A 14458-nucleotide genomic window follows, 5' to 3' on the forward strand; every position below is an offset into this window, starting at 1 on the left:
TTTATATAACACTTTGATTCAGCTGCTCCTGAAGTTACGTAATAATGAATTAGCTCCCTTTGTGTTACACACTATTTATATTGATTTTTTTACGGTCTCTTCTTTTTTTGCTTTATTTCTATTCATAAAACATATATGGACATACAACTTTTTTAACTAGATGTGTTTCCAGGTTAATTTCTAGGTTAGTAAAAATTAATAAAATTCAAATACACACACGTACATCTCACAAACGAAAGTATAAAAATTAGATATTTTTTTAAGCGACGAGTTTTGAAAGTAAAAAAGAAGAGAAATACCAGGTGTTTTATATAGTCACGTAGTATCCTGGAACCGCCATTCTCACTATTAAAAAGCGCCAGAAGAGGGAGAATTGATCAGGCAATTCTATTCAGCGAACTAGCCACAACACCGTATTTTTGTTGCAATTATTTCTAAAATCGTAACAGAAAAAATCTTATTCCTGAATAAACGTCTTCTGAATGTTGCAATCATACTGAAAATGTTCATCATTTTTTTCAAATGTCTTTTGTACTTTGATAAATAAAATTTAGCAATATATAGCCATAAAATTTACTAATATTTAGCAATAAAATTTAGTAATATATATATCAATAACATTTAGTAATATTGAAAAATAAAATTTAACAATATTTAGAAATAAAACTTTAAAAGTTAGAAAAACATTTCATCCAAGGCATGAAAATTGTTAAACATAATGTTTTTACTATAGGCTTTAAAATAAAGGTACAAGATTCAATTTGAAATTTATTTATCTTCAAAGTGCACTTTTATAAATTTTACAAGGTAAGGTATAAAAATTTAATTTAAATTGAATAAAAAAATTACCTTGGATTTATTTTATGTAATGTACATTCTGTTGCACTTTTAAAAAAAGTTTTGAAAAATTTATATCTATATCATTAATTGCTAGATGAAAGATAATGTTTTTAAATTGCAACAAAATGTACATGACATAAAATAAATCCAAGGTAATTTTTTTATTCAATTTAAATTTCTAACTTGTATCGTATCTTTTTTAAGATTATATTTTAAAACTCTCCTTCTCTCTATTTCAGTTTGTATTTCTCCTCACACCACAACTCATTTTACAACACCCTCTTTGCATTATTACAGGTCTAAATATTCTCTCTGTTTCAGTTTTTATTTCTCCTCACACCACACTCATTTTTGCAACCCCCTCTTTGTATTATTACAGGTCTGAATATTCTCTCTGTTTCTGTTTGTATTTTTCTCATACCACAACTCATTTTTGCAAGTCTCTCTTTGTAATACAGGTCTGAATAATGAGAAAATCTGAATTTTTTTAACAAAAACTTTAAAATAACTTTTTTACATTAATTTTTTTTACTTTTTTCAAAAGGTTAACTGGTTACGGTCAATAGTAGTCCTCGCCAGCGAAAGTCTTTGTTATTGTTATTCTATTATTATTATTTAAAACATTTTGTGTCCTGCTCTTTCGCGCGAGGACTAATAATCTTTAGTGATGAAATTTAGCAATATTTAACAATAATATTTTGTAAAATTTAGCAATTTTAGTAATAATATTTAGATATATCCAGCAAAAAATTTACCAATATATAACAGTAAAATCTAACAATTTTTAGCAATAAAATTTAGTAATACAATTTAGCAATATTTATCGATAAAATTAAGCAATATTTAGCAATGAAATTTAGCCACATTTAGTATTTTAGCAATAAAAGTTAGCAGTTTTAGCGACAGAATTTTAAATTTAGTCATAAAATTTTGCAATATTTAAAGATAAAATTTAGCAATATTTATCAGTAAAATTTCGAAACATTTAGCAATAAAAGTTAGCAATATTTAGCTATAAAATTTAATAACATAGCATTATATTTTATGCGTTTATTGTTTTTTGTTTTTATTTGCTATTCTTACCGACTTTATTTACATTGTAGGCTGCCTCTGGCACCGGGTTAGCGTTCATTGTTTTTGCCCAAGCCATTGTTGAGTTTGGCGCAAGCTCTCCATTTTGGTCCTTCATTTTTTTCCTCATGCTCCTCGCCCTCGGACTCGGCACGGAGTTTGCGACCCTGGAAGGTGTCGCCACCTCCCTCTGCGATGTAGCCCCATACAATTGGATGAAGAAGCGGTGGCAGTTAGCTGGTAAATTTCAAATTTTCTGATCTCTTTGTATTGCAGGCAGCGGAAGGTACCGGCCTGGCGTTCATCGTGTTCACGCAGGCCATATTAATGTTTGGTGAATCAGCTCCATTCTGGTCAATCATCTTTTTCCTAATGCTCTTGGCACTCGGCCTGGGCACAGAGTTTGCTACTATCGAAGGTGTGGCCACTTCTCTGCGAGACACCGCTCCGTTTGAATGGATGAAGAAGCAGTGGATGCTGTCTGGTAATTGATATACCTGTAGTACACACATAGTAAACACGTAGTACACAGTTGTGTTCTTTGTTATTGATATTGTGGTGTCTAGGGTGTTTCTTTACTATAACCCAATCATGCAAAAAAGAAGCTTTAATACTTGTTTTAACTAATTCAAATATTTGCTTTGCATATCTAAATCGCCATAGACTATTAGATTGTCAGTGAAAATGGATTCGTATTTTGGTTAATCTTTTTGGTGTGGGTGGTGAAACATAAATATGAAGAAATAAATGGATGAAAACGATTCTGTGGTTATCAAGAATTACATTAATAAGGATTTATTAGAAAATTTACAATTGAAAGAATGTCTCATTATATATGCGTGTATATATATATATATGTGCATGTGTGTGTGCATATATGTGTATATATATATTTATATAATATATATAATATGTATATATTTATGTATAATATATATCTTACCTATATTTATATATAATATATATGCATATTTATATATAATATATATATTTATATATAATTATATAATATATATATATATTTATATATAATTATATATCTATATTTTATAATGTATATATATATTATATATAATATATATATTTATATATCATATATATATTTATATATAATATATATTTATGATGTGATATATATGTATATAATATATATATGCATATTTATATATATAATATATATATATTATATATATTATATATATTGATATATAATATATATACTTATATGTAATATATATATATTTATATATAATATATATAATATATATTTATATATAATATATATTACATATATATAATATATATATTTATATATAATATGTATAATATATATATTTATATAATATATATATAATATATATAATATATATACTATATATATATTTATATAATGTATATATTATATATAATATATATATTTACATAATATATATATTACATATAGTATATATATTTATATATTATATATAGTATATATTATATAATATATATAAATATATTTTATTTGTATATTTTATATATTGTATATATATTATATATTATATATATATTATATATAATATATATATTTAATTATATATATATATAATATATATATTATATAATATATATACTATATTTATTATATGATATATATTATATAATATATATATATATATTATATAATATATATTATATAATATTTATTATATAATATATATTATATAATATTTATTATATAATATATGCTATATAATATATATTGCATGATATATATTATATAATATATTATCTAATATATATATGTATATTATATAATATATATATTATCTAATATATATTATATAATATACTATATGTTATATAATATGTAATATAATATATATTATATAATGTATATATATATTATATTTAAAATATAATTATCCACTGACACGTGTTTCGTCGACGACTCATTAGGGTTGCTTAATCTAGCGCAGAAAGCTGTTACAACATATATATATATATATATATATATATATATATATATATATATATATATATATATATATATATATATATATATATATATATATATATATATGCGGCTGATGAAAACCAACACATCAGCATCTGATGGAAGAAAGAAAAACTAGTCGGAAAAATGAACACCGGTTAAGGGGCGGTGTCTATGCTCTAATGTCTCTGTTGTGAAATAGTCCTTTGTAAGTGACGTTGAGAGATTCTGCTAACGGAAGAAAAAGAAGGTCGGTAGGTAGGGTGATGGAGTGGTGATAGTGATGTGTTCAGAGAGCGTGTGTGAGTGCGCGTGTGTGTGTGTGCGCGCGCGCAAACGCCTGTGTGTGTGTATATTCAACAGGGAATTATGTGGTACGGAAACAGCCGCTGGAAAAACGTAAACGCGGGATCACGATGACGATGACGATCACGTTTTATTCGAGAAAGTACCTGTAAATAAATCCCGTTGTTTCAAAAGAAAAAAAAAGTGAGTTCAGTTATTCTTTGTCTTGGTCTCCTTTTCGACGTACTCTGCTACAACGTGTTGGGTACCGAGTGTCTACATATTAACATGTATGTATACGTCTGTAACGTTACAGAAATCCCCAACATGGATTATTTAGAAAACGATAAGATGTTTAATTTATGGCGGGGTTATTGTAAAGAAACACCACGTATTAGTTTTATTTGCTTTCTTCTGTACTTAGTGTTTTTATAGTGTTTAGTAATTATTATTTATTATTAGTGATTATTATTTATTATTAGTCATTATTATTATTATTTATTATTAGTCATTATTATTATTTGATTTTAGTTTAGTTGTTTTCTTTTGTTCTTTATTTGAATTTTTGTTCTTTACTTTTATATCGTATGTACTCTTAATAAAATAATAATAATAATCTTAATAACAAAACAGAAACAGAAGTAATAATTTTGTAACCTGAAACAAATGACGCAGTTTTAATAGGTTACCTAACGGCAAAGTTTTACATTTACATCGTGGTCTTCCAAAAAATACTCCCACCAATGAAATTTGAAATAAAATACTTCCACTCTTTGCTGCAATCCAATCATTTTTGGTACAAAAAAAAATCCGATCTATGCCGACTTGTCCGCCAAGTTTCAGTCATGAATGCCCAACAGTCTTTGGTCAGGACAAGCCGATTCCTATGCTGATTTTCACAAACTGTTAACTATTTTAAAATAGCCTCCCTTCCTCTTTCTTTCTCTTTCTCTCTCTCTCTCTCTCTCTCTCTCTCATCATGTGATCTTGATCAGCCAATGAAAGCCATGATTCAGCACACACACACACCACATTCATCATGTAATACAAAAAGGGCAGACATAAATGGGTTGGTCATATCTTTTGATCTTCATGTGGAAATGGCTACTGTAAACACATAATTTTTTATCCTCCTTTTGTATATTTCTTTTAAAGCTATTTTTCTAAATAAAAATAATTCCGATTCGGTCAAAGTATTTTCTGAAAGGAATGGAATCAAATGAGATTTTATTCTTTCTTAGCAACATGCTGCAACAATCCATCAATAAGACCGACAACAGAGAATCAAATATTGATTTTGAAAGTTATCTATGACAAATATCCAGACAAAGATTGACTTTACTTTATATATTAGATGTTGTTTGTAGATCTTTTGTAAAATTTGTCTATTCATTCATTTATTGTGCATATTGCAATTGATTTTATGGTATGTATATATTTCTTGATGTTTCATCATTTATTTAAAGCTGGGAATTGTTTTTATCTTAGCGTTTATTGTTTTTTTAATGGATTTTTCTAAATTTTAAAATGTCGACAAATACCATGAGTTCATTTTAATTATGCTATATGTTTTGTGAAATATTATTTTTGTTCTGAACAAAGGGAAGTAATTATGCATTGGCAAATATAGAATCATGCCATTTGTTTTTAACATGGCATATGTATGAAAATAATTCTTCTTTTTTCTTGCATTATTTAGATTATACGGACTATTGTTCTCATCTTGGTTGTTTTTGTCACTGTTATATATTGGTATCATCGATGTGCACCATTTACGTTTTCTATATAACATAAGAAGATTCCGTGTGCGTATGATTGTCTCTAATATAAATGGTTGTGTGGTTGATTATCATAAAGGGAATCGTGTGTGTGATATGTATTTTCAGAACCTACCTCTGCTTCTTCGATGTTGAACCATCTGGAAATTTCTCATCCTGGAGGGAGACTTGATACCTGTTTGACGAAGATTTATCACTCCAAGACGATGAATGGGTTTTATAGTTTTTATTTCACTTTCCCCAGAGGTCCTGCAGAAGTGGAAGTGAAATCGGCTTGTGTGGGTTCTTCTTCACACACGTCAGGGTTCGTCTCCCCCCTCCCCAGTTAAGAGGGGGAGACAACGGAAAAAACGTCCGTCTTCTTCAAAGCCCAAATCAAATCTCCAAATCTGCCAACCACGTCACTCATACGTAATCTGGTCAGCTGACCTTCGGTTCTTGTAAACGTGTCTACACTCCACGTTCACTCACCTCTCTCTCTCTCTCTCTCTCTCTCTCTCTCTCTCTCTCTCTCTCTCTCTCTCTCTCTCTCTCTCTCTCTCTCTCTGTAACATCACAACGTTTCGGCCGATGTAATCTCCGACCATCTTCATGTTAATGGTGAAAAAAAATTTTTTGTTTGTTTGTTCCCCCCCCCCCACACACACACACACAAACATAGTCGTTAGAAATTCAAAACGCAATCAAGTCTATCTGCCGGATAATTAGCGTTGTTAAAAGTTAATTAGTTATTATCGATCTATCTGTCTATCTATCTATTTATTCAATGATATTCTTAAAATAGTTTATATTGGGAGTTATTTATTGTTCATCGAATAAAGTGTAGCAATGGGTTTTAGCTGAAGGTGTTTACGTAAATTAGGTTGGTTAAATAAACAAAATAACCTTGGGCAGGCAGACGTGGAAATGTCACACGTTAGAGATACGTGTGCATTTTGAATGATGACATAACGGAACTAAGGTCAGGAGGTTGGGAAGTTTAGAGTTGGAAGAGTTGGAGTTTTGTCACGGGAGTGAACAGACGGCCAGGAAATGAGGATGTAAAGATTAAGCATGTAGACACTAAATGCAGACCCTGTGAAGACCATTTCAGACAACTGAAATAAATTTATATTTTAAAAATGTAAAGTGTTGTTCTGTGGTTTCACAAAAGAAGGAAGAACAGAGATTTCAATTGGTTAGAGTGTGGTCATTTCATGTTTCATCACGGAGATTAGCAGCAGAAGATAGAAGAACTCTTGAAGAAAGAAAGGTCTGAAGCATATATTATTCTTCTTATAAAAAATGATACCTTATGTAATATGAACTGTAAAAAATACCCGTGTGATAAGTCTCTGATACAACATGACTCGGTTTATACGTCAACATCATATCCCCTGGCTAAACAAATAATACATACAATTTATATGTTTTTATCTGATCCCGTTATAAGAACGATATCTCCCACCACACTATGTAATATATCTCTCTTTTTTTTTTTTAAATAAATCCGGGTTTGTTTCATTTTTACAAAAAATATTTATCAATCTTTATGTCAAAAATATACAAAAATCATACCAAAAAAACGAAATGGGGCCGGATTTATTAAAAAAAAAAAAATGAAAGAAAGAAACTTGGCACTATTTGTGCTTTGAATTTCTAACGACTATGTTCGTTGGAAAATTGGAAAAAAACAAAAAAACATTTTTCACCATTCACCAATAACCATCCATCCAGCGTGGCCGTAGCCGAGATTGAACTCACTACACGAGTTTGCAGTGTAATTCAAATCTTGTCGGTAGCTGGATATTTGATGCTTCACCAGGGCTATCAAGGGTAGTTTTTATCGTGATGCCATCACTAGATGGGGTGCCTACTACGGCTTAAGAGAGTCCCATCTACCCTCGAGAGAAGGATAGACCGCACCAGTTTCTCAACCTGGTATTTTACAGCACCTCACCTTCCCAAATGGTCACCCATCTGGTACTGGCCAGGCTCAACATTGCTTAACTTCGGTGTTCTGGCGAGAACCGGTGTGTCAACGTGATTGTGCCATATAATTGTATCGCCAATAACACCCTGTGTAAATGCACCTAATGACGGTCGGAGGTTACATTGGCCGAAACGTTGTGACAAAAACAACCAAGATGAGAACAATAGTCCGAACAATCCAAATAATGCAAAAAATATACAGACATCATACTATCTGTACGAGAATAATTCTGATCCACTTAAAGTATACTCTGAAAGGAATTCGATTGAATTATAGTTTGTTGTTATTAAAACATGCTGTAACGATTTATTAAAAGAACTTATGAACTGGGCTCAAATAATGGTTTTGTATGAAAAAAACATTGATATCAAAATTCGAGGAGACCAACTTTACTTTATATATTAGATGTTGTTTGTAGATTTTTTGTATAAATTTGTTGATCTTCATTCATTAACTTATTGTGCATATTGTAATCTATTCTTTCTCCATTTCTTGATTTTTCATCATTTATGTATAGCCTTTTAGGTAATTGTTTATGCTATTGTTTAATTATTTTTTTAATTGATTGCTTATTTTTTTAATTGATTGCTTATTTTTTAATTGATTACTTATTTTTCTAAATATTTATATGTCGACATGGATAATAGGTCTATCTTAATTAGTTTAGTTTTTTTTTTTTTTTTTTTTCAGAAATATTATTTTGCTCCAAACAAATTAATTATACAAATTCAGAATTAAATCATTTTTTTAAGATGACGGCTGTATGAAAATTATTCCAATCCGATCAAAGTATTCTCTAAGAGGAAATGAATCAAATTACTGTTTATGCTTCTTAACAATATGCTGTAACGATTCAACAAAAAAAAAATGACATACCAGAATCAAATATTGATTTTAAAGGAAGCAAACTGCCGTTAATTACAAAATGAGAAGAATGACTTTACTTTATATATTAAATGTTGTTTGTAAATTTCTTATGGAATTTAGTGATTTATTCATTCATTAATGTACTGTGCATATTGTCGACTATTTTTATACACTTTCTTGATTTGTTATCATTTACGTATAGATTTTTAAAGTGAGTAATTGTTTTTATTCTATTGTTTATTGTTTTTTAATTGATTGCTTATTTTTCTAAATTTTAATATGTCGACAAAGATCGTGAGTCCATGTTAACTATATAGCTTTTTTATTTATTTTATTTTTGTTTAAAAAAAAAAACAAGAGAACTAACTGCACATAGACAAATATAGATTCAAGTTCATTTGTTTAAGATGGCAACTGTATTAAAATAATTCCGATCCACTCAAAGTATTCTCTGGAAGGAATAGAATCAAATTCCAGTTTCTTCTTAGTAACATGCTGCAAGAATCCATACTTACAGGCGGTGTACCCCCAAGTATGTCCCCGTATTTTCTTCATGTTTTGATTTATCTAAACTGCAATAAAGCATCAATGAATATATAATAAATGTAAATAGGTATAAAATATCGATGTTTCAAACTTTTTCTCCAACCCAACCTTACTTAATACAAATAAACTTCAGTCTATACCATTTTTGTTAACAATATGCACTTGGTTGGTTGGTTGGTTGGTTTTGTTTTACGGCATATCAACCCTTTTCGGGTTATTTAATGCCGAATCCAAAGATTTTGAAGAAAAATTTTTTTAATTGAATATATTTGTTGCTTTCACGTCGGTTTCTATTTAACCCATAGTTGGGACCCTAACAGGTACTACCACTCTGGGTCAGAGTGGACCTGGGAGCAATGGTAATTAAAGGGTGGCTCCACACTCCCCAAAGCCCACAAGCTGGGGCCTCACCACTGGATATAGTTTAAGGTCATATCCATGACCCCCATTGAGGGACTTTTACCCTCTGCAGGGGTGCAGTCGGCGTATTCTAATGCCCCACCGACAGGGCCTCAACACTTGGCATAAATGACTGATGAAATGGATTCATGTATAAAAGATATTTTTTCTTTTCTTTTTTTCTTTCTTTTTTTTCTGATGAAATAAATTTATGTATGAAAAATATTTTTCTTTTCTTTTTTCCTTTTCTTTCTTTTTCTTCTGATGAAATGGATTTATGTATAAAAAGTAATTTTTCTTTTCTTTTCATTTTCTTTTATTTTTATTTACTTATTTTTTTTTCAGGTGCTCTTTGTTTGTTTAGCTTTGCTGTCGGAATTGTTTTCACATTCAACAGCGGTGCCTATTGGGTAGAACTCTTCGACTTTTTCTCAGGAACGTTCGCCCTCATGATTGTGGCGTTGTTGGAAATTGTTGCTGTCGCTTACAAATACGGGATTAACAAGTGAGTTCTTATGATATGCTTACGATATTCCAAAACTTATGATATTCTTATGATATTCTTATGATAGTCTTATGATATTCCAAAACAAAACGACCATCGAATTTTTTTTTTTTTTTTTTTACATTTTGACCCCAAACAAGGCACATTGCCACTTTGGTGTAGGGGGGCTACTATCAGGGACATAAGCTACAGGGGTACTATGTGGGGAGTTGGGCAGCAAGATCTCGGTTCACATTACACTTAAACTTCTGAATGTCAGTACAGTTGGGGAAGCAGGAACCCGGAAGGGAATTCCAAAGTCTAGCGGTTCTGGGGAAGACACTACTGGAGTAGAAGGCTCTTTTACATCTAGCGATCTCAACTGTGAAGGGGGGAGGGAGATTTTGCTGCTTGTCGGGTCTGTCGGGGGTATTTACATCGAGGCGGTACAAGTGTTTACAGTTCGTCGGAGTATTCATCATTGAAGTACTTGTAGAACAGACAGAGGGATGCCACATTTCATCGATGGGACAGAGGCTGAAGCTTAGATAACAGTTCAGGATCTATCAGGTTGGCGACTCTCTTTTGAACCTTGTCTAGGAGTGAGAGACTAGTAGCAGATGCAACAGCCCAAATATGACAACAATACTCCATACATGGCCTTATAGAGGTACAGAATACTTTCGGGCGTTAGTAGCTTTCTAGCACGGTAGAGAGGACCTACCTTCTTCGCAGCAGTCCTGGCATTACTCGCAATATAATTGTTCCAACTCATGTTTCCTGTGAACGTTAGGCCGAGAAGTTTAAAAGATGTACTTTCAGATAAAGAGTCTTTGGCCATTGCTATTGGTGGTAGAGAAGGTTTCTTGCAGTTATTGAAGGAAACGAGTTTAGTCGGCAGCATTGAATGTGACCATCCATTTTTGTCCCCATTCCACTACAAATTGGAGGTCGTCCTCTAGTGTTTCTGCCATTTTTTTAGATATGTGTTCATTTTACCTGATGTTGTGTTTATCTAAAAAAAAAAAAATTAATTTAAAAAAACGAAATTTATTTCTCAATTTTAAAACAGCAATTTTCAGAATTTAAAAAAAAACGAAAACTTAAAGGTATTTCGAACCCAACAATGAAGTATAATAATAATAATAATAATAATAATAATAATAATAATAATAATAATAATAATAATAATAGTAATAATAAAAATAATAATAATAAAAGAAAAGAAATGGGACCATAACGAAAAGCTACCATAAATGGCTTAATCAGATTAATAAGACAATTTCTTTACCAATTCTGCAAAAGGCTTACGTGTTAAAGACGCAAAAGTGTTAAGCTACAGCTTGAATATCTAAGGTCAAAGGAATTGACCTGATGATTAAAGAAAAAGACTACCCAACTAAAAGCATCCAAAAGTTGAGACTACTATAAATTAATAATAATAATTCGGATTTCGTTTATCAACGTCTCTCTGGAAAGGGATGGGATTCATTTCCAGAGGATTTTCCTCAATCCCGGCATCAAACCAGGAGCTTCAAAGATCAAGGGTTTTCCTAAGGATGTTGGTGGTACCTACAATAGCAAAGGTCTGAAGGCCGCCTAAAACATCGGGGATTTGTAGGGTTTTTTTTAAATTGTCCTTCCAGACGACTTGATACTACTCCTAGTGTACCAACTACGACCGGGATTATTTGTGTTTTAACCCCGTGTATACGCCTTATCTCCAAGGTCAATGGAGCATAATTGCTCCACTTCTCATTCTCCTTCTCTCTCACATTCCTGTGCCAGAGTAGTAGTAGTAGTAGTAGTAGTAGTAGTAGTAGTAGAAGTAGTAGTAGTAGTAATAACAATAATAGCAATAATAGCAATTGGCACCACACCAAATAAGTAAGGAGAGTTAAGGAGGATGAAATGACCGAGGAGAGAAAGCACTAGCCAGACCTCTGCTGGATGTGTGCAAAGAGGACTGGGACCTTGGGGAGGCTTATTGCCACCCAAATTTCAGTGAATGCCAATGGGAAATCAATGGTAAGAGGTTGTTGGATAATGCAAATTAATTTGCAAAGATTATCGAAAGTGGTGAAGAGTACTGAAAATCTGAGGTGACTTGTTGTTACTCAGAGTCCAGGAAATCTTTAATGATGGCTTGTGTGACTACTCTTAGTGAGTAAATAATAATAATAATAATAATAATAATAATAATAATAATAATGATAATAATAATAATAATAATTCTCCCATCCCCTCCCATTACCCAATCATCGCCCCACTCCCACCCTAAAGAATGAAGCCAAATAGCCGAGAAGGGTCAAGGAGGATGAAAAGACCAAGGAGAGAGCACTGAGCAGACCTCCGCTGGACAAGTGCCAAGAGAAGTGGAATCTTGGGGATGCTTATTGCCATTCAAATTCCAATGGAGACTGATGGCCGCTGCTAGCAAGAAATCAATTGTAAGTGGCTGTTGCGATAATGCAAATTTATTTGCAAATGTTATCAAAAGAGGTGGAGGGTACTGGAAGTTTGGGTAGACTTGCTGTCACTCAGCTTCCAGGCAACACCACAAGCTGTTTTCAAGGAGAGATCCGCCATGACCTGTGTGAAAGCTCCTTGTGAGCCAATAATAATCAAAGAAGTAAAGACATTTTTTTAGTTACGCAAGAGAAATATCTTTACAAAGGAGAGCAGAAAATGAACGTTTGATTTACTTTCGACGGCCTCGTAACTCCTGCTTCTCTTATTTTGTCCTTTAGACCTCACATTCCATGTGAGACGTGTTTCCGGCAAAAAAGGGGGGAAAGAATTTTTTATTTAAATCAATGTAGAATAACTAGTGGTTATGGTTGTTACCCAACGGGTCATGAATATGCCTAGTTTAACCTAAAATGACATTATGAATCCCAGGCTGTGCCAAGCAGATACAGTTAGCAAATAAGCATGATAGACCAATTACGATGGGAGCGCAATAAGTAATGCCCCTGACCCACTTCCAGTTGTCTGATCTAGCTGAAATTTTGCATGTGCAATTATTTATATCTCTATGGGATGTGTGGCAAATTACAGCTCTGAACTAATAGTGGTTGCTGTTTTACAGGTGTTTGAACTGAGTCAGGTGTGAAATGGAGCCTGTTGAATGTCGAGCAGTGATCCGGTTTTTGTATTTGAAAGGACGCACACCACAGGAGACTTTTGATGAAATGAAAGAAACTCATGGTGATAATGCTTCATCATATGATCTTGTAAAACACTGATATCGTGAATTCAAACATGGCCGGAAGTCTGTGGAAACAGCTCTCAGACCTGGTCGCCCCCCCCCTTCTGCCATTGATGAGGTATCTGTCCGTCAAGTTGAGGCTGCCATTTTCGAAGATCGGCGCATACTATTCGCCAAATAGCCCAAGATGTCAAGATTAGTACAGGCTCTGTGGAAACTATCATTCATGACCATTTGCATATGCATAAGGTGTCAGCCAGATGGATTCCCAGGTTGCTCACACCATTCCAGAAGCGAGAACGCGTCGAGTGCTCGAGGATGAATTTGGAGATGTGCCAGGAAGATGAGTCAAAGTTTTTCAAAAGACTGATTACACAGGATGAAACCTGGGTCCAGCACTATGATCCAGAGACCAAATCCCAGTAAATGCAGTGGAAGCACTTGGACTCAGCACCTTCAAAGAAGGCAAGGGTGCAGCCCTCTGCTGGCAAAGTCATGCTCACAGTCTTCTGAGACCAGGATGGAGTAGTGATGATAGTTTCCTAGCAAAGGGTACCACAATTACAGGAGCCTATTATGCTTCACTTTTGAGAAAATTAAGAGAAGCTATCAAAATCAAGAGGTGGGGCAAGATCAGCAAAGTTACCCTCCTCCTGCAGGACAACACTCCAGTTTACAACTCGCATGTCGCCAGATCAGAAGCACGAGCGTGTGGTTATGAAATCCTTCCTCATCCTCCCTACTCTCCTGACCTTGCACCCTCTGACTTTCACCTCTTCCCAGCCATGAAGTTGTTTTTGAAAGGAAAGCGTTTCCCAGATGATGCAGTCTTGATTTCTGAAGTCACGTTGTGGTTGGAGGACCAACCTGCAGTGTTCTACAAAAACGGTCTCCAGAGCTGCATCAAACGATGGGAGAAATGCATAACTCTGGGTGGTTCCTATGTAGAGTAAGACTAATAACTGTGCCAAGTTTCGTTGCTCTACTGCTATGGGAAGTGGGTCAGGGGCATTACTTATTGCACGCCCCT

General features: G+C 32.8%; 1 protein-coding gene and 1 pseudogene across 2 annotated transcripts in view; one reads left to right on the forward strand and one right to left on the reverse strand.

The window, feature by feature from the left end:
• The window catches only part of LOC145259971 (sodium-dependent neutral amino acid transporter B(0)AT3-like), a 183060-nt gene that overhangs the window by 156204 nt on the left and 12398 nt on the right, over window positions 1-14458 (forward strand). The window contains exons 6-7 of one of the 2 annotated variants that reach the window (XM_080117958.1): window positions 1944-2151; window positions 10079-10238. In XM_080117958.1, the coding sequence (XP_079974084.1) occupies window positions 1944-2151; window positions 10079-10238 (368 nt within the window). Of the gene's footprint in view, window positions 1-1943; window positions 2152-2187; window positions 2396-10078; window positions 10239-14458 lie in introns of both variants that reach the window. The other variant, XM_080117959.1, reaches the window with a different exon arrangement.
• LOC145260166 (5S ribosomal RNA) lies at window positions 7872-7988 on the reverse strand (annotated as a pseudogene).

The sequence above is a fragment of the Euprymna scolopes genome, chromosome 35 (genome assembly GCF_053919585.1).
Source record: "Euprymna scolopes isolate OS-2025 chromosome 35, ASM5391958v1, whole genome shotgun sequence".
Lineage (NCBI taxonomy): Eukaryota > Metazoa > Mollusca > Cephalopoda > Sepiida > Sepiolidae > Euprymna > Euprymna scolopes.